This window comes from Lissotriton vulgaris, chromosome 1_2, assembly GCF_964263255.1.
Source record: "Lissotriton vulgaris chromosome 1_2, aLisVul1.2, whole genome shotgun sequence".
Lineage (NCBI taxonomy): Eukaryota > Metazoa > Chordata > Amphibia > Caudata > Salamandridae > Lissotriton > Lissotriton vulgaris.
Window position 1 is genome coordinate 116,998,897 of NC_141686.1, and position 27,375 is coordinate 117,026,271.

The 27,375-nt window shown below is 51.0% G+C and overlaps 1 protein-coding gene across 1 annotated transcript in view; it reads right to left on the reverse strand.

Annotated features, from left to right (window-relative positions):
- TRIM24 (tripartite motif containing 24) overlaps window positions 1–27,375 on the reverse strand; it is a 1,193,545-nt gene that overhangs the window by 683,414 nt on the left and 482,756 nt on the right. The window contains exon 10 of the mRNA XM_086952962.1: window positions 26,742–27,104. Coding sequence (XP_086809088.1) covers window positions 26,742–27,104 — 363 coding nt within the window. The remainder of the gene's footprint in view (window positions 1–26,741; window positions 27,105–27,375) is intronic.

Here is a 27,375-nt window from a genome sequence, read left to right on the forward strand (position 1 = left end):
GCGTGGGGAACCCTTGGTGGAGCCCTCACAGCTGGGCCCTCACAGCGGGGCCACATTGTGACGCCGGAACCCGGCTGGACACAGCCACCACACCGGACACGCCACCCTCTCCGCTACCCACGTGCCGGACGCCACGAGACATAGCTACACCTACGGCCTGAGGCCACCGGTGCTGATAGCGGCCGATTGCTGGGCAAGGGAAATCGCAGGAGCCATGTCCAATGCTAGGACAAGGAAGGACCGCTCCATTGCCGAGCTCTTCACCCCCGGCGTAGTGGGGAAGAAGGCGGAGGTCGCAACGACCGGGCGGGCTCCGAGAAGAAAAACCAGACCTCTCCGTCCCAGGGACAGGCGGATCCAGAGGGCCCGGTCACGCGCTCCTTCCTGGAGTTGCTCTTCATGGGGCTGCGCAAAGACATACAGGCGTTGAAGAAAGAACTCCAAGACGAGATAAAGGAGGTGCGCCGGGACACAGACGCCATTGGTGAGAGAGTGGCGGAGCTAGAGACGAAGAGCGACGCACGGGATACAGAAATTGAGGCACTGCGACAGGAACTGGTGCGCATACACGACCAGCAAGTGGACCTCCAGACCCACGCCGAGGATTTGGAGAACCGCTCCAGGCGGCATAACATCAGAATCCGGGGGGTGAAGCACTCCCCAGACACAGAGGACCTCTTTGAGTTTACTCAGGGCCTGTTCAATCACATCCTAGGCCGGCCGACAGACTCTCCCTTGGGCCTAGACAGAGTGCATAGAACGGGCCCACCTAGAGCGGCAACGGCCCACCCGGCTGACATCCTAGTATGCGTACAGGACTTTCGGACCAAAGAGGAGATCCTCAACAAAGCGCGCCAAATGGCGCCGGTGTCCTATGGCGCACACTCCCCTGCTCTATATCAAGACCTTGCAGCGTTGACCCTGGAGAAGAGACGCATCTTCCGACCTGTCACAGCAGAGCTGCGGAAACGCCACATCTCCTACAGTTGGGGGCACCCCTTTAGACTTGTGTTCAAGATGAGCAACAATCTCCACCAGCTCCGTTCCCTCAGGGAGGCATGCAGCCTCCTGAACATCGAGGAACCGACTGAGGCTGAGAACCCAGGGGTGGGGGGCACCGCCAGCGAGGAAGCGCCGGGACGATGGCGGCAGCAGCGACACAGGCCGCGGCGTCCCGCCACCAAAGAGATAGAAGAAGGCCAACGAGCAGCAGTGGAGACCGTCGCACAAGGCCTAGTGAACCAGGACAACGACTGACCCCCGGCCGGGGGCTCACGGGCCTGCGGGGTTACGGCTCAGCCGGGACTGCTCACTCCGGCGGCGGGAGCGAAGCCTCGCTAACCCGCACTTTTTCTTCGCCATCCCATTGATGGCCGACCCGGACGGGGACGCGCATTGTCCGCCGACACTGTCGCCATCGCCTACACTCCAAGTGTCTCCCTTACCACGGATCCAGCGGACATTCACCTGGATCTGGGACTATGATGGATCAGACTTCTTTATGGTTGGGTTGACATGGGCAGAGGGTGGGAAGGGGGGAGGGAGTTACATCGGTGCTTGCACCCTTTTCAATGTTTGGACAATGGGACAGCGGGGGTTATGGGAGGGGGGAGTTGCACCAGTTGGGGTAGGGGCTGGGGGGGAGTTGGGGGAAGAGGGGGAGGGTTGGGGGGACTCTCCTTGTCCAGGGGATTCTACCACCACTGACGGAGTCAGTAGGACTCCCAGCGCAGTGTCTTCCATGGTCCATCAGCCCGCACTCATCGCCTTCAGGTGGGACCTGGCATCTCCCCTATTGCCTCAGACATGACACGACACCTAACAGTGCTCTCGCTTAATGTGCGGGGTCTCAACAGTCCGAACAAGCGCAAAGCAATACTGTCCTTCCTCGAGCGTTCCAAGGCGGACATCTGCCTCCTCCAAGAAACACACCTTGTCCGCAGCGACCAGCACAGACTCAAATCGCGCGCCTTTCCCTGGCAGTTCTTCTCCTCCTCCCTGAAGAAAGCAGCCGGGGTAGCAATTCTAGTAGCTAAGTCATTCGAGTATATGGTATGCGTTATCATGGAACAGCTATTAGGACTTAGTTCCGCAAGCTGCAAACGGGCCCAGCTCATGCCAGAGCACCATTTCACACGATTCCAAGCACTCTGCCTTCAGGATTGTCAAGGCCTGCCATAGGAGTGACCGATAGGAATCTGTGTGTCCATTTTCGGGTTAGATATAGGTATACTATATCTACAGCAAAGGGTGTTTACACCACCTTGCCCCAGCTGTCGTGCAGCCAGTTGTGTCAGATTTAGATGGCCAGCCAGGGGTGGCATAATACATGCTGCAGCCCCTGGTAGGCCCTGGGTACACTTATGCCCTGAGTTAAAGGGTCTGATAAGGTGGCCCAGTACCAATTGGTAAATGCACCTAAGGTACACGGAATCCATTTTACAGAGAGAGCAGTAGGCCTGGGGTCCTGATTGGCAGGGTCCCAGGCCAACTAAGTCGGAAAACCAGCAAAACACCAGGCAAAAAGTTGGGGGCAACCATAGTCAGGTATCCACCTTCCTACAACTTGTGTCCGCAATTTCACCATCTTCCTGTTCCTCATCCGAGGTATCATGGTGTGTTGTCGGTGGTGGGGACCTAACAGTAGGTTCCGGCACAATTTCCCTCCTACGAATCGGAGTCCCTGGAACCGAGCGTTGACGTGGAGCAGACTCTACGGCCTGTGGAGCGACTGGAGTCGCTGGGTATCTTCTCCTATAATCCTCCAACATTCCTTGGAGATCCCTCAACAAAGAGGATGGGACACTGGTCATCTCTTCTCGTTGTTGTTACCGATATCGGTGTTGTTCCTGGGGTTGCTCTTGATATCCCCCATATTCTTCCTCCGAATCGTCTTCCTGGCACTTGGCCTGTAATTGTGAAGGGCTACTGGCAATACCATACTCCTCATCTTCCTCCGAATCTTACTCTTCCAGTAAGTGAGCCGGTAGCAGTGGGGAGACCTTGCTTGGAGATGTAACCTCCGGTGTAATAGGTTTTTTCCAAGGCACCAACCTTTTTTCTGGTGTTTTTTCTATCGTCGACGAGCCCGTCGACGAGATTCCCATCGTAGTCGTCGACCAAGTCATCGTCGTCGACGCTACCGTCGACGTTGTAGTGACAGTCAACGCTGTCCTCGTCGACGTCCTCGTCGACGCTGCCGTCGACACTGCTGTCGCCGACACAGTCCTCGTCAACGCTGCTGTCGTCGACGAGGACTGTGTCGGCGACAATCTAGTCGTCGAAGGTGACATCGTCGACACTGTTTTCTCACCAGCCTTATCCTTTCTCGTCGACGACGGAAGTGTTTTCTTCGTCTTCGATGGTCCTTTCTTCGTCGACGGTCCCGTCCCGTTTGATGGTAATCTTGATCTTCTGAGGCGACTGTGGTGGATTTGAGGTGGCTTTTGCTCCTTTCACCTCACCAGCAGATCCCTTCTTCCCCTTAGATGAGACTGAAGGGGATTTTGAGGGACTGCGCCCTGAAGACCCTGGAGTGGTCTTTTTTGGGGCCTTCTCAGGTCTTTCCCCTGAGGAATGTGTCTGAGGAGATCTACTTCTCTTCTGAGATCTTAGACGCCACAGATTCCTCCTCACTCTCACTTGAGAGGATTTCCTTCCTGGCTGACTTTCTGAAGCCAGATCAGTAGCCTTCCCTCAAGATCTCTCAAAGTCTTATTTGAAAAGGTACGACATACCTTACAATCTGCTGCCTTATGATCTGGATAGAGACAGTAGATGCAGTCCTTGTGAGGGTCATCTGTAAACAATCTCTTCTTGGAGCAGGTTGAACTAGCTCTAAATAATCATTTTTTCTCTTTCTCAGACATGGTTGATGTAGAAACCTAAAAATCCAAGTCAAAATACTGTAGAAGTAAAGAGTTTGAGCAGAGCTCAAAGGAGACTCCCTAGCACAACGTGCGGTAGAAATATCTGAGGGGCAGAAGGTTCTCTCAGGAGTGTTCTAGAGGGTGAGGAGCTCTGATTGGTTCAGGGAAAAGTTTGGGCCTTTTTTACATAACAAAGGCTATGGGTTGCAAAAGGGAAATGGGCCTAGGCCCTTTTTTCAGTTGGCTACACTACTAAGCACTGCTTTTTTATATACCAGAGACTCCCGTCTCGACGACGGGGAATGATTCAGGCATGTGAATCTATGAAAGTTGCAATACTGGAGTAACAAGAAGGAATTCGGCCCCTCCTATCATGCTCCAGTTCCTGTGCTTGGCGTGCAGGGTACAAGAACAGTCATTTTACACCTCCGCTTCCTGGTCGTAAGGAAAACAGGTACATCTCCATTGACCATGTCAAACTACACAGAGTGGCCGATTCTTCTCAGTATGACACCTACGGTCTCTTGTCCAACTATGCTGAGAAACTCTGTTTTGGCTCCGGTACCTACCACCAGGCCTGACGTTGCCATTGACATGGATACAATTACAGATCCTTTAGTGAACCCACCGGCTAGTGATCCCCTTGATGAAACTGAGTACACTTACCCCACAGACTTATCGATGCCCGATTTGCAGACCTGTGTGACTACTCAGTCACGTTTTTCATTTGACACTGACTTTACCACATCAAAGTTCCCCTCAAAAGTTAACATTTTTTGAATACCCCATGGACTTACATTTCGGTGGTGCTTTTTTCAATTTCTCTACTCATGTCTATTGGATTTGTGGTGTATTTTTTCCGTCTTGTGAACGGACACTATGTTAAAAAAAGATTTTAAATTACAATGATTGATGGAACTTTTGCACCCCAATCCTCGTCACACATCATGAAAAGGGACCAGACTTCTGTGAATATCACTGCTTGGCCTGTCTTGTGTGGAATGCCGTTAAATTTCAGATACATGGTCCCACAGAGGTTATTAATGTCCCTAATGTACTTCGTGTTTCAATGGGGGATGTGGTTAAACAAAATATACGCTCTGATGATTGGGACATCAAAGCCGTAGAGGCTCTATTTTCTGATTTGGAATATTATGCTGCCTTTGATGCTGAAGATTTATACTTAGATTCTGCAAATAATGCCAACTTGTTTTGTTACCAACACTATGGCAATCATTTTGTGCACAAAGCAAACACATTTTGCAATGTGGACAATTACACACAATGGGAACATTATCCCGCTCCTGTTGAAGGCAGCTCCAAAACTCTTTTGAAAAACGTTTCTTAATGATGCGTTTTATTTTAAGATGGCTGAGAAGTCCTCTTCCAAAGTTAGACTTACCCACACTAAATTATTGTATTCAAAGTCCTTTATCGGCCAATTGGCAATAGGAGGCTATGAGTTGTGGAAAAGATACGATTGATCTTATATCTGTTTGGGGTTCTAAAAGTTGGCAAGTGCAAGGCACTGAGGCTTTGCATCATGCATGTCTCATCCTGAACCATATGTGGATTCTGAATTCAACTATTTCGCAAACCATCTGCTTTGGATTGGCTAAGTCTAAAAAATTAAATGTTCCTTTTATTCCTGATTTGGGGGAATGTTTTATTGAATTGTAACAATGCTGACCATATTATTTCTAATCATATGTCTGCTTATGTTAGCAAAGATACTGCATCTTAGAGCATGTCGTTAAAATAAATATTTTAACCTTTTTCCGTGTCTCTTTTTTACTCCTGTTGTGGACTGGTATGAGAGTGTAACAAAAAAGTGTTCTTGCTTCCCACTATTCCAGAGTTTAACCTAAGTCGCATGTTCTGGGTTGCCTAATCATTGGTTCCTTTGTTATAGGACGAAGAGCTAACGTGACACTGATGCTGGCTGGTTAGGGTTTCTAGGCACTAAGGTGAGTTTTTGGTTCACCGCAATTCACTGAGGTCCTGTCTTTCTGTGCACAGTTCTGTGTAGGAGCAGAATCCCTGTGACAGGCCCTACATCGCTCTATCGGCTGTGAGATTCCAGGCGCCGTTGGTGTTGCCTTTGAGGCCCCTCCCTGCGTACTATGCCGCCATCTGAGACCCTGAGCCCCTTGTGGTACATTGGGACTGCAGAGGTGGAGGGGTGAACCAGCGGCCTGTGTTGGGCCCCGTGCATGACTGTTGCCTTGTGGACATCCGGAGAGGGTTCGCATCCCCCCCCCCCATCTGCGTCGGGTGGGCCACGTGTAGATCGCTGCTGTAGCACACTAGAGACCATCGCACCCCCATTGCGACCCCTGGGGATTGCTTCAGGTCACCGCCCTGCGCTACACTGGAGTAGTGCAACTAGGCAGAGGCGCTCATTAGGGGCGTGGGGAGTCGCCTATGTGCGGAAGCATCCATGCTAGGTTCCGGTGCGGCTTGTGTGCGGGTTGACTCTCTGCCTGCCTTTTCTGCCTGTATTGAACTCCTTGCCTGTAGTAGGGGAGCCCTCCCTTTTCATCTTCAACCCCCTCCCCCCCCAGGTGCTTACACTGGTGGGACTGTTGCGCTAAGGTCCAAGTGCGTCATTTCTCAACTCCTACTAACCTTCACAGACTGGTGATGAAGTACTCATTGCCACTCAATGTGACTCACGACAAACTACACAGCGCCAAACCAAGCACGCTCGATTGCTATGTCGCAGCTGGGGCACAGTTGACGGATCCAGTGGGACAGGGCTCTGCTGGTCCAGAGAAAACTGCATTGATGGCGGCAATCACGCAATCCCGAGAGGCGCTTTAAGCTAAGATTGGGGCAGTGGAGTCGGATGTGATGTTGATCCGTTAGGACCTTCGCAAGGCGGTCAACAGGATAACAGAGGCCAAAACCCAGATTTCCACCAAAGAAGGCACGGTCTGTTTCGCTGCAGAAGAGGTTGTCCTCTCTGGAATCTGTCACTATGGGGCTTGCGCTCAGGGAGTAGGATGCTGAGGGCCGGGCCCGGAGGAACAACCTTCGATTTGTGGGCTTTCCAGAAGGGTGCGAGGACAATAATTTAGAACGATTCCTTGTCACATGGATACAGAGTTGGATCCCTCAGTCATCTCTATCTCCATGCTTTCTTATTGAACGGGCACATCGTGGCCTGATGCAAAAGCCTCTGCCGGGCCAGGCCTCGACCCATCACAGCTAGATTCCTCAAATACCATGACAGTGATGCGGTCCTCACGCAGATCAGGTTGGCAGGCAAACTGCATCACGACTCCCATCATATTCTAATTTTTCTGGACTATACCAGACTGGTGCAGCAGCACCGGCAGTCATTCACGGCGGCTAAGGCCCGTCTACGGGACCTCAAGTTCAAATATGCATTGCTTTTCCCGGTCCGGCTGCAAGTTATCTCTGAGTCCCATCCTCTTTTCTTCAACAGTCCTGAGGAGGTATTTGCCTAGACCGATGAGCGACGGAGTCTTACGCCGCACACCCAGCTACGCTTTGGATCGGAATCGTCCTATGGAGAGACCACACAACAGCTGCCCAAGACTAAAGAAAAAACGAGCAAGAGGCCTCGTTCAAGGCGTCGCTCGAAGTCTCAGGGTGCATCCAGGGTTGATGGGGGCCAAAGAAACTCCTTGCCGACACCTGATGGAGATTTAGAGCCACGGAACACATCATGGTGCGGACGAACAAGTTACTTACCTTCGGTAACGCTTTTTCTGGTAGATACTATATCTGCCTGTGGATTCCTCACCTTGTGAATATCCCCCTTGCGTCAGCAACATTCGGAAATTCTTTTCGTAGCCTCGCGCCGACGTGGATAGGACGTCACAGAGACACGGCTCTGCTCGCGACTCCGCTGACGTCACCGACGCCTATAATAGGCCCACGCCAGCGTGATGACATCAGTTCCGCCCTTTTTTTCGTGCCATCGAGGCACACGGACGGACCAATGACAGTAGCAATATACAGAGTATACACAAACAATTGCCAAGGAGAAAAACACACATAGTGTGGAGCTAATGCAAGAAAGCAAATAAAACAACTCCTTAACAATCCAATATATTAACAATATAAAACAGTAACTCTGGTAAAGAAGAGTGGACAACGGGGAGGCGGGTGGGTCAGTGAGGAATCCACAGGCAGATATAGTATCTACCAGAAAAAGCGTTACCGAAGGTAAGTAACTTGTTCTTCTGATAGATACATCTGCCGTGTGGATTCCTCACCTTGTGAATAGAGTCCCACAGCAGTCCCCACTCCCGGAGGAGGGTGTCCACTCTTCTAAACCAGGAAATCCTGAAGGACAGAGCGTGCAAAATGACCGTCCCTCCTCACTTCGGTATCCAAGCAGTAATGCATCGCGAAAGTGTGGAGGGAAGACCAAGTTGCCGCCCTACAAATGTCCTCAACAGGAACACCTCTAGCCAAATCCGAGGTTGACGACTTAGCTCTAGTGGAATGAGCCCTAATACCCTCTGGAGGATCCTTACCGGCCAAAGAGTAGCAGATCTTTATACACAGGACGATCCACCTTGACAAGGTTCTCTTATGGACCGCTCTCCCCTTCTTGCAGCCAGCAAATCCAACGAAAAGCTGGTCATCCAAGTGACAGTCCTTTGTTCTGTCCAAATAAAAAGACACCGCCCTTTTGGGGTCCAGACGGTGCAACCTCTCCTCCTCCTTGGAAGGGTGCGGGGGAGGATAAAAGGTAGGGAGGGTAATGGATTGACCAAGGTGGAAAGGAGTCACCACCTTAGGAAGAAAAGCAGCCCTGGTCCTTAGAACCATCCGATCAGCATGAATGGTCAGGAACGGGGGCTTGGAACTAAGAGCCTGTAGCTCACTCACCCTCCTTGCCGAGGTTATTGCAACGAGGAAAACTGCCTTAAAGGTTAAAAGCCTCATAGGACATTTATGAAGAGGCTCAAAGGGAGCGCCCATCAGAAAGGTCAAGACAAGATTCAAGTCCCACTGAGGCACAATAAAAGGAGTAGGAGGGAACTTGTTTACAAGACCCTTCAAAAACTTTAAAACTACAGGAGACTTAAAAAGAGAGGGCTGGTCAGGCAAACAAATAAAAGCCGACAGAGCCGAAAGATAGCCCTTAACCGTAGCAACAGCAAGCCCTTGCTGCGCCAAAGAAAGAGCAAACTGGAGAACATCAGACAAACGTGCTCTTAAAGGGTCAAGATTATTCTCACCACACCAAGTGACAAATCTGGACCACCTACATGAATAGACAGTCTTAGTGGAGTCACGCCTGGCTGACAAGATAACATCCACCACGTCAGGCGTGAGAGAATAGGAAATCAGGTTGCCCCGTTCTATCTCCAGGCATGAAGGTGCAATGTCTGGAGCTGGGGGTGTAGAACCTGCCCCTCCATCTGAGAGAGGAGGTCTGCCCTGAGAGGGAGACGGAGCGGCGGGTGAGAGGAGAGGTGGAGTAGATCCGTATACCACACCCTTCTTGGCCAATCCGGGGCGACCAATATGACTTGGGCCCGGTCTTGGCGAATCTTCCTCAAAACACGAGGAATCAAAGGTATGGGAGGAAACGCGTAAAGGAGTTGATTTCCCCAACTCAACTGAAACGCGTCCCCCAAGGCCCCTTGCATAGGATACTGGAGGCTGCAGAATAACGGGCAGTGAGCATTCTCGCGAGTGGCAAACAGGTCCACCTGAGGAGTCCCCCAAGTCCGAAAGACGTGACGAACCACCTCCAGGTGAAGCCTCCACTCGTGGTCGGCAGAGAATTGCCGACTGAGACTGTCTGCATGAACGTTCAGAACTCCGGCCAGATTTGCCATCAGACAAATCTGGTGGTCCTGAACCCAGGACCAGAGACGCAGAGCCTCCCTGCAGAGACACTGGGACCCCACACATCCCTGCTTGTTGACGTACCACATCGCGGTCGTGTTGTCCGTCAGGACTTGGATCGACCGACCGCGAAGGGAAGGGAGGAAGGCCTTGAGCGCCAAACGTATCGCCCGCAACTCTAGAAGGTTGATGTGAAGCAACCTTTCCTCTGGAGACCAAAGACCCTTGTCCTCCAGATCCCCCAGATGAGCACCCCACCCTAGAGTGGATGCATCCGCTATCACCGAGGCCACCGATGGAGGTAGTTGGAAAGGCTTTCCTTGCGACAGGTTGCCTTCCACGCTCCACCAAGACAGATACGCTGCAGTTTCTCTGGAGATCTTCACTGACTCCCCGAGATCCCCGTTGTGCTGATACCACTGCCTGCAGAGACACCAGTGGAGTGCCCTCATGTGCCAGCGTGCATGGTTGACCAACAGAATGCAAGAAGCCATCAGACCGAGCAGGCGAAGGACCTTCAGGACTGGAACGATCGCTCCATTGTAAAATAAAGGAATCATTTCCTGAATGTCGCGAATCCTTTGAGGAGGAGGGAATGCACGACAAACAGTAGTGTCCAGTACGGCACCTATGAACAGGTTGCGCTGGGAGGGCACCAGGTGAGATTTGGGTACATTTATCGAAAAACCCAACCTGTACAACAAACGATTTGTCACTTGCAGATGATGGAGCACCTTCTCTGACGACTGCGCTTTGATCAGCCAGTCGTCCAAATAAGGGAACACAGGTATCCCCGACCTCCTGAGATGAGCTGCCACCACCGCCATCACCTTGGTGAAGACTCGAGGCGCAGTAGTAAGACCAAACGGAAGGACCGCAAACTGGTAGTGTTACGATCCCACCGTAAAACGGAGATAGTTCCTGTGCGACTTCAGGATAGGGATATGGAAATTCGCATCCTGCAAGTCGAGCGACACCATCCAGTCTCCTTCCATCAGCCCTTGAAGAACCTGAACAAGGGTGAGCATCTTGAATCTCTCCTGCTTCAGATAGAGATTCAAGATCCTGAGATCCAGGATTGGACGAAGTCTGCCATCCTTTTTGGGGATCAGGAAATACCGGGAGTAGCATCCCTGACCCCTTTCCTGCTCTGGGACCACCTCTATCGCACCCTTTCGTAACAGAGTTAGCACCTCCTCCTGCAGAAGAGACAGATGTTCCTCAGTGCAAAAGCCTTGACAAGAGGGTAAACAGGAGGGAATTCCCAAAAGGGAAGGGCATACCCATTTTCTACAAGATTGAGAACCCAAAGATCTGATGTAACCGATTCCCAATCCTGTAGAAAATGGGTAAGCCGACCCCCAACCGGACCCACATGATCCTGAATAGCGGATCTAGGGCTACTTTTCTGTGGCAGGGGGGTTGGAAGAGGTGGAGGATGAAGAGGGCTGACGTTCACGAGGACGCGCTCTCTGCTTTCCCCTGTACGATCTGTACATAGAATTTTGCTGTTGGCCTTGCCGGAAATTCCGAAAGGAGCGACCAAAGCCCCTGAATCTCCTGTTGGAAGAAGTGCCTCTGATCTGGAGACCTAAAGACTTAGCTGTCGCTCTGCAATCCTTAAATCTCTCAAGAGCCGCATCCGCCTTCTTCCCAAAGAGACCAGAACCATCAAAAGAAAGATCCAGCAAAGTCGCCTGAACATCAGCCGAAAAGTCCGAGGACTTCAACCAGGCTGACCTCCTAGTGGCGACAGCAGTGCCCATGATACGAGCCACAGAGTCGGCAGTGTCCAGACCACTTTGAATAACCTGGCGAGCCGCCGCCGGAGTATCAGAAATCAATTCCTCAAAATCCTTCCGGTTGGCATCAGGAATCTTTGGAACCAGGACACGCAAAGAATCCATCAGAGCATGCACATATCTTCCCATTAGACAAGTGGCATTAGTTGACTTCAACGCCATGCTCGCTGATGAAAAGGTCTTTTTTGCAACCTGGTCCTGTTTCTTTGCCTCCTTTTCACATGGAACCTGAGGAAAGGCACTAAGACTCTTCTTAGAACAGGCATCCTGAAAGACCAGGCTCTCTGGCGAAGGATGAGAAGACAGAAAAGTCGGGTACTCAGGAGCAGCCCTGTACCTTCTTGCAACACTCTTAGAAACCGCAGGAGCCGACAATGGTTTCTTCCACACCTCCATAATAGGATCCGTCAAGGCATCATTAAATGGAAGCAAAGGCTCAACCACAGAATTCGGAGAATGCAAGACCTCAGTGAGGATATTGGACTTAAACTCCACTGTAGGCAAAGTCAATTGAAGAAGTTCAGCAGCCTTCCTCATAACTAAATGGTAAGGTTGGATATCCTTAGAAGAAGCACCAGAGCCTGAGGGCAACTCCCACTCTGGAGAGAAATCAAGACTTCCTGAATCTGCCAACTCCTCAAAACAGCTCTCCTCCAATTCACCTTCCTCAACATCAGAATGTGAATCCAGGTACCTCTGCTCTTCCAAAAGGCGTTGAGCTTCCCTTCTGGACCTCTCCTTCTTACGCCTCGCAGCCGGATCCACCTGCGGCTCCGTCGGATTCGGGGCCGACGCCGGTATCGAATCCGATGGCACAGAGGAATGCCCTCGAGGACGATCTGGAGCGGGCGACGCCGGAATCGGCGTTGACGACTTCGGCGGAGCCGGAAATTGCCAATGCGGCGTCGGAGCCGGCATGTAAGGCATGAATGGAGCAGGAGGATAGGAGTGAGGCACTCCCAGGTTGAAAGCCAAAGGACCCATGGGACCCGAAGGTGCACCAGAGGGGTACCACGCCCTTGAGAAGACGCCATACATAGCGTTAAGAAACGCTGAAGGGTCCTGGCCTGGAGCAGGAAAGGGCGGTTGAAAACCATCAGGCCGGTCCTGAGGAGGGATCGGATTCGGCTCTTCAACAGGCGCAGAATCCACATCCTCCCGAGCCTCTTCCTCTTCACGGGCCGGGGACGGCGCCGGAGACGGATTCGGAGCCGGAGAAGGAACCGGAGCCGGAGACCGCCCATGCGACTCCGAAGGCGAGGCCTCACATTCAGGCTCAGAGACTTCGAGAGTAACCACCTTCGAACGTACCTTCTTCGGTGACCTCGACCTCGAGCCCGACTCCTTACCAGACCGACGTCGGGACTCATGTCTCCTCTTCTTATGTTTCTTCTTCGACTTCGAAACATGATCCGATGCCGACTTCGAAGACGACCTCTCTTGAGAACCAGATCTCGACCTCGCCCTGGACTTCGACCTCGCCCTGGACTTCGACCTCGCCCTTCGAGAACGAGACCTCGACGATTTCTCCTTCCCAGCTTTCACCTTCGCAACCAGGAGTTTGGCTTCTCTCTCCCTCAGGGCCTTCGGGTTCATCTTCCGACATGAAGAACAATCTTCCACATCATGGTCGGAACTCAAACACCAGATGCAGTCATGATGGGGGTCGGTAATAGACATAATTTTACCGCACTCCCTGCAGGGCTTGAAGCCGGTCTTCTTGGATGACATCGTCGAAGAGACAGGATACAGTGAAGCAGAAATGTGCAACAAAATGGCAACAAAGTACCAGTTGGCTACAGAGATTCCCGATAACCGTTAGCGTCGACGACGCGGAAAAAAGGGAACTGATGTCATCACGCCGGCGTGGGCCTATTATAGGCGTCGGTGACGTCAGCGGAGTCGCGAGCGGAGCCGTGTCTCTGTGACGTCCTATCCACGTCGGCGCGAGGCTACGAAAAGAATTTCCGAGTGTTGCTGACGCAAGGGGGATATTCACAAGGTGAGGAATCCACACGGCAGATGTATCTATCAGAATGGACAGATGCTGCTGGTACTATATATGGGCCTACGTGAAGCTATCTCCTCCTTTTCCTCTCAGTATCTGAGAACTTTATGGTTCTTGGAGTACACTTTAAGAGGAACTGTTGGTCTGGGACCGGGCTGTACCCCCGTTGGGGTACCAGTACGCTACTCACCGCAACAGATACTTCTACTGTTTTTGAGGTATTGGGTGGGGTAGCGGGGGTTGTTTTGATTGATGTTCTTTGTTATTGCCACTGAGAGTTTCCTTCTATTTACCTCAAGATTGCCAATGTTAGCTACCATCTCAGATGTCTTAACAAATGTTACTATTGTCTATGTCGCAGGATCTAGCCTAGGTCAAGAGTAGAGAGCTCCGAATCCTTAGCTGGAATGTTAATGGCCTGCTGGACAAAATTAAACAGGGAGTGTAGGAAGGTACCTCCTGACTATGGTTGCCCCCAACTTTTTTTGCCCTGTGTTTTAGCTGGTTTTTGACATAGTCGACCTGGGGCCCTGCCAATCAGGACCCCAGGCCTACTGCTCTCTCTGTAAAATGGATTCCATGTACCCTAGGTACATTTCCAATTGGTACTGGGCCACCCTATCAGACCCTGTAACTCAGGGTCAGGGCATGGGTGTACCCAGGGCTGCCAGGGGCTGCAGCATGTATTATGCCACCCTCTTAAAATTGACACAACTGGCTGCATGACAGCTGGGGCAAAGTCGTGTAAACACGCTTTGCTGTAGGTGTAGTATACCTATACCTAACCCTAAACTGGACACACAGATTCCTATCAGTCACTCCTATGGCAGGCCTTGACAATCCTGAAGGCAGAGTGCGTGGAATCGTGTGAGATGGTGCTCTGGCATGAGCTGAGCCTGTCTGCAGCTTGCGGAACCAAGTCCTAATAGCTGTTCCATGATATCGCATACCATATACTCTTAAGTGCATTATAATCCTCGCGGTTAAATGCTAACTTTGGTATTGCTTTATCAAAACATGTCGAGTAAGGTGTCATACGAATTGGAATACTAACCCCTCGCCAATTCTGGCGACGGGGTTAGCATTCCACCCTTCTAGAGGGACACGACATGTATGTAACTGTGAACCCCGGTTAAAGTTAACTGAAGCCTCAGCTCCACAAAATGGATGCTGCCACCACAGACACGAGTCTGACCCCCTGCAGCTGGGAGTCCTTCCAGCGAGGGGAGCCTGGACAAAGGGTTTCCTGTCAGGGGCGGTGCTAGCACCGTCCCAGACATGGTTTTGTGTATCCTGGGTAGGCAGGGCTTACAGGAAGGTGACTGCTGAGTGGCACCCCGGTGCTCACTACGCATAGGCCGGTCTGAACCAGTTCCAGGGGCACACCAGCCCCTGGCCTGGGGAAGTCCGGCATGGCAGAGGGGTGTAACCACCCCCCACCTAGTCCCACCCATAGGCAGAACCTAGTCACCGGGTCAGCCCCCTTTTTTAGTATAAAGATGGGAGCGGGCCCCCTGTTCAAATTAGATCATCTTTGGAATCAAGACACGACTTTCTGCGAAAGGACTTCAAGATTTCTTCATCAAGATTCTCCCTTGTGGCTAAGGAGTAGTCACCCTGCATCAAGCGGGCACCATCCTAAAGAACACTGCGGTCTGCTGCAAGTCCTTCATCACGAATCCGACGACCCAGCTCGACGAGACCCGGCTTCCCTGGCACCTCTGACCTCTACAAACCTCTACAGCCAAGCTGAGAACCGTGAGTGCGACGAGACCTCGAGGGACCGACGATCGCCAAGACTGCACGACATCTTTACAACAAGCCCACAATGTCCTCCACGGGTGAGTGCTTTGGGGTCCGAGAAGCCCCGACCCTGCACAGTTCCAGCACCCAAGATCAGCCTCCCTGCATCTCCACGATCTGCGTGGGGCCCTTCTGCTGTTTGCTGTGCACCGCGTTGTTTGGCTACTAGCCGGCTGGCTTGTGGCCTTCTGAACGACGCCCGACGACATCACTGCTGCTGGTCTGGTTGCTCCAGACTGGCCCTTGCTTCCTTCTTGAAGAGAGGCACCCCGGACCCTCCTGGTCCACTCCAGACGCCATTTTAGGTCCACCGCGTGGGCTTGAATTTGCCAAGGCTTTGTTGCCCAATCCTGGGTCCAGTGACACCGACAGCTTCTATGTTCGTGGGACAGCTCGATCCTCCTTCCTGGTCGCCGACAACGCCTCCTGGTCCGTGAGATCTCCGAGCCCAGCGTCACCCACACGCCTTGTCGAGGTGGCTACCATCCGGTGCCCTCCTGGTGCCCACTGACTACTGGCTAGTAGTCTCGAACTTGGTCCCCTCTGCTTTCAGGTGTCATCTTCCATCGATCCAGGCTTGGATCCACCGAACTTTCTTCACTGGTCGCCTGCCAGCAACTTCTTTCTTCCAGGCTCCTGGTCCGTCAACGAGGATTCCCGACGTCTTTTGAGTCCTATGCAGCTGCAGCCCCTGGGCTAGGTAACTTCGGCATTTCGGTGCCCCAGCATAGCCTCACTATCCAAGGGTCAGAATCTACTTTCGTTTTCTCCCTACCAGGTCGGGTTCGCCCGAGAACACTAACTTTGCAATTTCTAGCTACCATAGACTTTGTCCCGCATCTCGCGTGAGAGTGCACACACTGCACCCGAGTCCCCTGGGTCTCCTAGAAGTAATCTAACGATTCTATAGTCAAGTCCTAGCGATTCCAAAGCCTATTAGTACTGTACTTACCTGCTAGTAATTTCGCATTCCACTTTTCAAGTATATGGTTTTCCGTGCCCCTCGGGCATTTGTATATACTGTGCTAACTTAAGTATTTTTGTAAGAGTTTTGGTTTGTGCTTAGTACCCTGTCCTCATAAAGAGTACAGGGCTGTTGTGATCTTAATAAATACACCGTTTATTTTCATAACACTTGTGTGGTGTCCTTTCACTTGGTGTTCAAGGGGTATATGTGGTATAACAGCTGGCTTAACACGCCCTCTCGAGTCTTTAGCCTTAGACTGCTCGTATCCACGCTACTAGGATAGCTGGTCTATAAGGTTGACTTACAACCAATCATCAATAAGGGTTGCTGGACTGATACATAGTGTTCACTAGAATAGTGACCACTGCATATCAGGCCACCTTCTCACATTGGTGAGCAGCGGTTGGGATTTGAGCTTGCTGTTGTTTTACCACACGTACCCTAAGAATATCTTGTTGAAAGATCACATAAGTACTGTTAGTACATATAACCAAGCTTAGAATACTCTGAGTTCTACTGAACAAGCTGTTGCAGCTCCTCAAGGCCTAGCACACCTTGGCTGCAACTCTTAGCAAGGGATCAGTAGGTAAACACATAGTGTAGGTAGGTGCATCACTTACACCACACTAGAAACAGTATGTCAGACAAAGGAGGAAACTCTGAGTCTCCCCTTGTGTCAGTGGACCCTCCACAGGTCCTTCCTTCCAGATATACTGTGCTTAGCTTCCATGAGTTACGACAGGTGTGTACCTCTAGGAAGATTAAGCAGGGGTCTAACCCCACAACTTCCTTTCTGATTGGTCTCTTAGAGACTTATGATGCCAGAAAAGCTGAGAAACTTCTTAGCTCTTCTAATCCAGATGGAGGTATGCCTCCCCTTGAGGGAACCAGAGGTGACCCTGACCTCATCCACCTCTCAACTGAGAATGAAGATGTAGAGGAGGATGAGAATGAGGATCCCTCTGGAGATGAGGCAGACAAGGGACAGGTAGAAGTCAGTAGACTAACCAGGTCCAACTTAAGCAAACATGACAGTGGTACTGGGGGACCCCTGGGGCCACTATCAGGTCAGCTTAACATTGGGAATGGACGAGCCAGATCTCTGTCAAGAGGCTCTGGCAGATCCCTTCAAACCAATGGCTCTCACAACTCTTCTCAAAGAGGGATGACATCCCCTCAGAGGAGAGTGTATGAAGCTAAAGAAAGGGCAGCCAATCTGAGGATTGAAAGGGAAGAACTTGCCCTGGCCAAAGAGAGACTTGCCCTTGCTAGAGAGCAAGAATTATGTGGGCTACAGCCCACTGGTGGCAGCAAACCTAGCAATAGGGAAAGGAGTTTTGATACAAAGCACCTGAATAAGATAGTGCCCCCCTTTAAAGAAGGGGATGACATCCACAAATGGATTACTGCTTTGGAGAGAGCCTGCACTGTGCAGGGTGTTCCCCCAAGTCAGTGGGCAGCTATCTTGTGGCTCTCCTTTGATGGTAAAGGTAGAGATAAGCTCCTCACCACAAGGGTGGAGGATGCTAACAATTACCAAATCTTGAAGAATACACTGGTTGATGGGTTTGGTTTAACCACTGAACAATACAGGATGCTGTTCAGAGACACCCAGAAAACTCAGTCTCAAGATTGGACTGACTTTGTTGATTGTGCCACTAAGGCTTTTGAAGGCTGGCTACTGGGTAGTAAGGTTACTGATTTTAAAGGATTGTATAATCTAATTATGAGGGAGCAAATCTTAAATAATTGTCAGAACCAGTTATTACATCAGCACCTGGTAGACTCTGATCTGACCTCTCCACAGGAATTGGGTAAGAGGGCAGACAAATGGGTCAGAACCAGGGTTAGGCCTAAAAACCAGGGTGGTGACCAGAAAAAGGAATCAACCAAGCCTCAAGAGAAGGGTGGGGATAAATCCACAGAGAAGACTTCCCAAGGGCCCCAAAACTCCAACAAGGGTGGTGGGTCCCAGAACACTCCTTCAGAACAGAAGAAACCTTATTGCCATACCTGTAAACAGGTGGGCCATTACAAAAGTGATGCCAAGTGCCCTAAAAATAGCAATAAGGAAAACATACCCCCAAGTAACACTCCCAGACCTCCTGTTACCACTAGTGGTAATCCCCCAGGTGGTGGGAGTGCCCCCAAGAATGTGGTGGGCATTACATTGGGCAATCAGGAGGACTATGGCCTAGCCAGGTTCCCTGACCACACTCTTGTCTGTGAGACTGGCATGGGGTTTGCCAACTTCACTACTGGACCCCACATTTTGGGAAAGTATAGACAAGAAGTTTTAGTGAATGGTCAGAAAGTTGAGGCATTCAGAGACACAGGGGCCAGCCTCACCATGGTGAGTGACCATCTGGTCCCCTCTGCTCAACTGACCCCTGGTTTTACTTATCAGGTGACAGACATTCATGGAATGAAGAGAAGGCATCCCATGGCAGTAGTCAAGCTCAGCTGGGGTAATGTCACAGGGCCCATGAGAGTGGCAGTGACAGATAACCTACCTGTAGATTGCTTACTGGGGAATGACCTGGAACTCTCAGCATGGGCTGAGGTGGAGCAAGAAACTCACTCCAGAATGATAGGCCTATCCAGACAGGTTAGTGGGGCAGTAATAGCTACAGCCCCAGTCCCAGCACCATTCCTCCCTGAACAGGTTGGAAGGGCAGTGGTAGCCACTGCCCAGGCTCAGACAGACTTTCCAGAGCAGGATAGGAGGGCTGTGACAGTCACAGCCCAAACACAAACTGAGTGCCCTCCTGAAAAGGTTGGCACGGTTGAAATGGTCTCAGCCTCTACTCAGACAGATAGTGAGGTTGTGAAGCCTGAAACAATGGATCACTCCACTCAAACAGAGAGCATTGAGGAGGAAGAAGAGCCTTCCCCCTCCCAGACACTAGGTGAGAGCCAGCCTCCTCAGGGAACTGACTCTACCCCTGTTGAAGGAACTGCCCCAGAGGTAGTCAGGCCTAGCCTGGCAGAGCCCCTGATGGCAGTGGACCCTTCCCAGGTGGGACCCAGTCTGGAGCAGGTAACCTGCACCTCTCTACCCTGCCTCAGTCAGCCCAGGGCTGAAGAGACCAGGGAGGCCAGTGGTGGACCCCAAAGGGCCCCCTGTCCAAAAGAACCCCTTAATCAGCAGATTAGGATCACTGAAGCTGGTAAACCTAGCCAGGTGAAAATAGAACAGACTCCTGAGGGATCCCCCTTAAAAGTAGTTAGGGAACTCCCCCAGCTGGACACTGTTGGGCACAGCCAAACCTGGGGCCTAAAAACCCCAAACCTGACCTGTCCCTCCAGTAAGCCAAACAGAGGGACTCAGCCTCCAGCTTTAGGTAGCCAGAGGCTGACCCTGAGAGCTCAGTGCATCTCAGCTAAAGAAAGAAAGGCACACATGATGGATGGTGATTGGAGGAAGTTGAGCCCAAAGGTAGAGGAGCCTCACTTCAGTACTCCATCCCAGCATCAGCCTTCTTCTTTCCCAAGACACACCAGAGACAGAGATTCCCTATGGTGGAGACCCTCAGATACCCTTAGGGTGAGGGGTTGCCTAGTGGACCATGACACAGGGGGAAACCAAGCCAGAGCTGGTCCTTCCTTATATGGCCACTTAGGTAATAGAGGCTTACCTGGACAAGGATAGCCTTATCTCCTTTCGTTTGGGGGGGGGGGGGGGGGGGGGGGGGGGGTTGTGTAGGAAGGTACCTCCTGACTATGGTTGCCCCCAACTTTTTTGCCCTGTGTTTTAGCTGGTTTTTGACATAGTCGACCTGGGGCCCTGCCAATCAGGACCCCAGGCCTACTGCTCTCTCTGTAAAATGGATTCCATGTACCCTAGGTACATTTCCAATTGGTACTGGGCCACCCTATCAGACCCTGTAACTCAGGGCATGGGTGTACCCAGGGCTGCCAGGGGCTGCAGCATGTATAATGCCACCCCTGGCCGGCCTCTTAAAATTGACACAACTGGCTGCATGACAGCTGGGGCAAAGTCGTGTAAACACGCTTTGCTGTAGGTGTAGTATACCTATACCTAACCCTAAACTGGACACACAGATTCCTATCAGTCACTCCTATGGCAGGCCTTGACAATCCTGAAGGCAGAGTGCGTGGAATCGTGTGAGATGGTGCTCTGGCATGAGCTGAGCCTGTCTGCAGCTTGCGGAACCAAGTCCTAATAGCTGTTCCATGATATCGCATACCATATACTCTTAAGTGCATTATAATCCTCGCGGTTAAATGCTAACTTTGGTATTGCTTTATCAAAACATGTCGAGTAAGGTGTCATACGAATTGGAATACTAACCCCTCGCCAATTCTGGCGACGGGGTTAGCATTCCACCCTTCTAGAGGGACACGACATGTATGTAACTGTGAACCCCGGTTAAAGTTAACTGAAGCCTCAGCTCCACAAAATGGATGCTGCCACCACAGACACGAGTCTGACCCCCTGCAGCTGGGAGTCCTTCCAGCGAGGGGAGCCTGGACAAAGGGTTTCCTGTCAGGGGCGGTGCTAGCACCGTCCCAGACATGGTTTTGTGTATCCTGGGTAGGCAGGGCTTACAGGAAGGTGACTGCTGAGTGGCACCCCGGTGCTCCCTACGCATAGGCCGGTCTGAACCAGTTCCAGGGGCACACCAGCCCCTGGCCTGGGGAAGTCCGGCATGGCAGAGGGGTGTAACCACCCCCCACCTAGTCCCACCCATAGGCAGGACCTAGTCACCGGGTCAGCCCCCTTTTTTAGTATAAAGATGGGAGCGGGCCCCCTGTTCAAATTAGATCATCTTTGGAATCAAGACACGACTTTCTGCGAAAGGACTTCAAGATTTCTTCATCAAGATTCTCCCTTGTGGCTAAGGAGTAGTCACCCTGCATCAAGCGGGCACCATCCTAAAGAACACTGCGGTCTGCTGCAAGTCCTTCATCACGAATCCGACGACCCAGCTCGACGAGACCCGGCTTCCCTGGCACCTCTGACCTCTACTCACCTCTACAGCCAAGCTGAGAACCGTGAGTGCGACGAGACCTCGAGGGACCGACGATCGCCAAGACTGCACGACATCTTTACAACAAGCCCACCGTGTCCTCCACGGGTGAGTGCTTTGGGGTCCGAGAAGCCCCGACCCTGCACAGTTCCAGCACCCAAGATCAGCCTCCCTGCATCTCCACGATCTGCGTGGGGCCCTTCTGCTGTTTGCTGTGCACCGCGTTGTTTGGCTACTAGCCGGCTGGCTTGTGGCCTTCTGAACGACGCCCGACGACATCACTGCTGCTGGTCTGGTTGCTCCAGACTGGCCCTTGCTTCCTTCTTGAAGAGAGGCACCCCGGACCCTCCTGGTCCACTCCAGACGCCATTTTAGGTCCACCGCGTGGGCTTGAATTTGCCAAGGCTTTGTTGCCCAATCCTGGGTCCAGCGACGCCGACAGCTTCTATCTTCGTGGAACAGCTCGATCCTCCTTCCTGGTCGCCGACAACGCCTCCTGGTCCGTGAGATCTCCGAGCCCAGCGTCACCCACACGCCTTGTCGAGGTGGCTACCATCCGGTGCCCTCCTGGTGCCCACTGACTACTGGCTAGTAGTCTCGAACTTGGTCCCCTCTGCTTTCAGGTGTCATCTTCCATCGATCCAGGCTTGGATCCACCGAACTTTCTTCACTGGTCGCCTGCCAGCAACTTCTTTCTTCCAGGCTCCTGGTCCGTCAACGAGGATTCCCGACGTCTTTTGAGTCCTATGCAGCTGCAGCCCCTGGGCTAGGTAACTTCGGCATTTCGGTGCCCCAGCACAGCCTCACTATCCAAGGGTCAGAATCTACTTTCGTTTTCTCCCTACCAGGTCGGGTTCGCCCGAGAACACTAACTTTGCAATTTCTAGCTACCATAGACTTTGTCCCGCATCTCGCGTGAGAGTGCACACACTGCACCAGAGTCCCCTGGGTCTCCTAGAAGTAATCTAACGATTCTATAGTCAAGTCCTAGCGATTCCAAAGCCTATTAGTACTGTACTTACCTGCTAGTAATTTCGCATTCCACTTTTCAAGTATATGGTTTTCCGTGCCCCTCGGGCATTTGTATATACTGTGCTAACTTAAGTATTTTTGTAAGAGTTTTGGTTTGTGCTTAGTACCCTGTCCTCATAAAGAGTACAGGGCTGTTGTGATCTTTAATAAATAACTGTTTATTTTTATAACACTTGTGTGGTGTCCTTTCACTTGGTGTTCAAGGGGTATATGTGGTATAACAGCTGGCTTAACACGCCCTCTCGAGTCTTTAGCCTTAGACTGCTCGTATCCACGCTACTAGGATAGCTGGTCTATAAGGTTGACTTACAACCAATCATCAATAAGGGTTGCTGGACTGATACATAGTGTTCACTAGAATAGTGACCACTGCATATCAGGCCACCTTCTCACAGGGAGCTGTGCTGCGCCAGGCAAAGCGCTGCAAGGTGAGTGTCCTTTTCCTCCAAGAGACCCATTTAGTGGGCACTAAGACGCCTTGCTTGGGTTGCTTCGGATTCGGGCACACTTACCATGCTGGTTTTACTAGGGGCTCCTGGGGAGTTGCGATCCTAATACATTGCAGCATCCCATTTATTCAAAGCCGCACATGGCTAGACCCGCAGGGTAGATTTATTGTGATTTATGGGACGCTCTATGGGGATCCCATCGTCTTAGGCAGTGTCTATGCCCCTCCTTCTCTCTTGTGGTCCCTGGTAGAAAAACTGACTACCCTTTGGTCTGACCTTCCATCAGTGTTGACTGAAATGTTATGTCCCCACTACATGATAGATGGCATGCCATGGCCCGTGTTGCAGAGACCCTGGACTCCAAACTATTCCCCTTGGTTCAGGGCTTGTGGTGAGACATTACATCCTGCAAACATGCTAACATCCATTTCTCTAGGCTGCATGATTCCTTCTCCCAGCTAGATAGCATTTTTCTCACAGCGACACTCTCATAGACTGGCCAAGGCTACAATCCTTCCCAGGTGGATTTCCGACCATTCCCTGGTGTCTATCCTCCTTTCCCTGGACCCCAGAAGGTCTCGGTTTCGCTGGAAGCTGTCGCCATGGTTACTTAGGGACGAGCAATATAGGACACATATGTGTACATCTTTAGCAGACTACCTATGACTGAATGCGGAATCAGTGGACTCGCCGGTGACCTTTTGAGAGGCTATGAAACTTACTCTTCAGGGAGCAGAAATTGCTTTCTGTACTGCCCTATTATGGCGATGCAATAAGCTGCTCAGAATTGAGGGCCAACTCCTTGATTTGGAGCGCGTTAGCAGAAACGCAGCGGGACAGGCCGCATGTAGACAACTTTTGACAATGCAGCAGACGTACGCTAGCGAGCTGCTCAATGAGGCCCGTCTTTATTGGCTTGCCACTCGAAGTCGGATCTACCAGTGGGGAGACAAGTCCAGTGCTTTACTGCACCGCCTGTGTCAGCAGACACTGCGGGCCCAGTGGCTCCCGACTATATATGGACCTGATGGGAATACACTTACAGACCCGATCGCCAGCTCCAACAGTTTTGTCTCATTCTTCACAGACCTCTATGTCCCCGGGAGGTATTATCTGCTGACCTCATAAAGAAGTTTATAGATGACTTCCCTCCTCGCGCTCTGTCAAATAAGGCAAGAGACATGCTGGACGCTCCCTTGTCATTAGATGAACTTCTGCCTGCACTGCTGGATATGCAAGTGAGTTCTTTCAAAAATACCACCCGCAACTCCTAAAACCCTATTTAGCCGCCCTGGAGGCTTTGTGTGACCATGGCAGCCTTCCACCAGACTGGCGGCATGCTGAGATCGTTGTATTTTTGAAGCCAGACCGACCACCGGAGCACTTCTCTTCCTATCGCCCGATCTATTTACTTATCGTGATAGCCAACCGTCTCGTCCCGTATATCACAGAGTTAATTCACCCAGATCAGGCAGGATTTATGCCTAATCGCACCACATGGCACAATATTCGATGTGCCAACAATGCTATTGCCGCAGTCGTTAGGCTTGCCACTCCTGCTGCGCTCCTACTGGCAGACATGAATAAGGCCTTTGATTCTCTTAGCTGGTGGTCGTACCTCTTTGCCTTGCTGGTTCGCCTAAACATCGACCCCCGGCTGCTGGGCCTTATTCGCCTACTATACACAGATATAACTGCATCAATCCGTGTGGTTGACTCAATTTCCAACCGCTTTGCTGTTGGTCTGGGAAAGCGCCAGGGCTGCGCGCTCTACCCTTATCTTTTTGCTCTAGCTATGGCGCTGCTAGCGGCTTGGGTACGGATAGACGCGCGAATGCGTGGTTTTGAATGGGCGCCTGGCCTCTCCGACCGTATAGCATTATATGCAGATGATGTACTGTTCTTCCTCATCTCGACTGGACCGGCCCGCATCTTCTCCGCATAATGCAGATCTTTGGTGAGACCTCTGGCCTATTAATGAATCGGGGGAAATCCTATCTGTGGCCTTTGCGGGGTGGAGATCGGCTGGGTGACTGTTCACGCGAAGTAGTCATAGCTACAGAAGACTTTAAATATTTGGGTGCACATCTCTCTTCATCCCAGACACAGGCATGGAACAAAAACCTCACCCCCTTATGGACACAGGTGTGTGGTCCGACCTACCTCTGTGTCTTTTCGACAGGTCCGCTATTTTTAAAATGATTTCTCTTCCTCGTCTACTTTATCAGTTACAGCATAATCCCTACCCGATACAGCCCACATGGTTACGCCAATTGAATGCTATCCTCGCCCGGTTTATGTGGGGGGTGGCATGTCGCAGGTGGATCTGCGGACTTGTCTCCAGTCTACCTATTCCGGTGGGGTAGCCACCCCAGATGTCCAGGCATATTATATGGCCTCCCATTTACTGGTTCTCAACGACTGGTGGTATGGAGGCAGTCGGGACCCGACATATGCTGTGGAGCGTTTGCTCCTGGGAGACAATGCTCTCCACAAGGTTCTCTATTCCGTGGCACTGCGTCGAGAGCTACCACCTGCCACAGCCACAATCTATCAGATCTGGAGGGCAGCACTCCGTCAGATGGGTTCTCACTAAAGAAACTCCATTGTGGAACAATGGACAACTGCCACAGTTATTACACTTGTCCGGCTTCCGGTGCTGCGAGGTCATTGGGATAGATACAGGGAGGAGGGGGGGGGGGGGGGGGGGGGGGGGCAGTTGTACGTGGATGTACGCTCAAGTCATTTCTGGACATCCAGGCAGACTACAATATGCCCCGCTCGTAATTATATTGCTATCTTCAGTTCAGACATGCATTTACCCCATACATATCTCACCTAACAGAAATTCCTTAATTTAACCCCATCGGAGCGAAGGTTTTGGATGAGTGACTTGGGGGATTACAAAATCACCAAAATATATTGCACACTTATCAATAATACCCACACCAAACTCCATAAAACAAAGGAGATATGGCAGAAAGATCTCAGTCACTTAGATGAAGATGACTGGGTGAAGGTGTTGGGAGTCCCCACGCAGTGCAACAATTGCGGCTCGCCTGCGCCTCTTCCAGTTTAAATACCTGCACAGAGCCCATTACACCAGACGCTGGCGTACCGGACTTATAACATACCTGCAACTGTTTGCGCTGCAGATCTATGGAGGGCACATTCCAACAAACCGTATGGGCATGCCCAGCACTATCAAATTCTGGAAGGGAGTGTTCACATGCCTGTCTGAGGTTCTGGAATGGGTTCTTACTTCCTCACCACGCCTGGCTATGCTTCATATTACAGAAGACATAGGGGTAATAGGTATAAGCGCCATCTTCTCTTTCTCGGTCTAACACTGGCCATGAGAGATCGCCTGGGACTGGAAGCATTAATTTGCGCCATCCCTTGGGGTGTGGAAGAGGGGTCTAGATTAGTGTATGGGCTTCGAACTTTCGGTTTTCGAAGCCCGGGGATGCCCCCGCAAACACTACAAAATTTGCAAGCGGTGGGCTGACTATAGGGACTGTATCTAGAATCTCCTCCCCCTATACCTGATGGTGGCGAGCCCATAGAATGATGTTGTTTAATCGATGCATCTGTAGAACATGTAATAGATTTGCTGATCACTGGCAGAATATTTCTCTTCATTTAGTGTTAATATATTTGTTAAGGGGAGACCAAGTGGCACATTTGATTGCTTTTTCTTTATCTTATTTTCTGTTTCTCTTGCATTGTATTCACTGTGGACTGCATCCTGTATTATTATTGAAAACGCTGATACATATATTTGCTGCCATGTCTATATGCATCGGGTCGCATATGGTGCACTTGTGTTATTCTGGATGTCAACAATAAGAACATGTAGAGCACCCCACCCAACTAATCAACACATTTGCAGGTTGGTCCTCATCTCAAATAAATCCACTATGTTGACTAGAAAAATGTAATAACTGCTAAGCAACACCTCTACAAAATAAAATATTACCTGTTTCATGCCGTGCTGTGCCAGATATGCCATCTGCATATGGTTGGGCCTCATTGCTCGTCGGGAGATCGCGTGCATATTTTGTGCATTTTGCAAGTTCTGGGTATTTTGCATATTTTGCACAGCCTGTATGTTCTGTATGCTTTGCATATTCTGCATGTTTTGTGCAGTCTGTACATTCTGGATGTTCTGCATACTCTGCATGTTTTGCACAGTCTGTATACTATGCATATTCTGTATACTTTGAACAGCCTGTATGTTCTGAGGATTTGGCATGTTTTGTGGAAATCTCAGCTGCTGGATGGGAAGCATCGGCCCATTGGATTTTGCATTCATATGCTGGTAATTTACCAAACGCGGGACCTAAATGAAGAGAAGCAGAATTGGATCAGTAATTAAGAGATGGTTTAAGTCTGTGTATTAGTAAAATGCTAAAATAAACAAAGCATCTGAACATGATAGGGTATTTCGTTGAGCCTAAATTGGTTCTTAAAACAAAATCCAATTATTTGAAAAGGAGGACAACATTATTCTATACAACCATGATCAATTCTACATGAAGAAAAGACCGATTCAGATGCTATGAAGTATGAATCCGTGACCAACAAACTGTTTAAGCCCTTGGAGTCTTGCT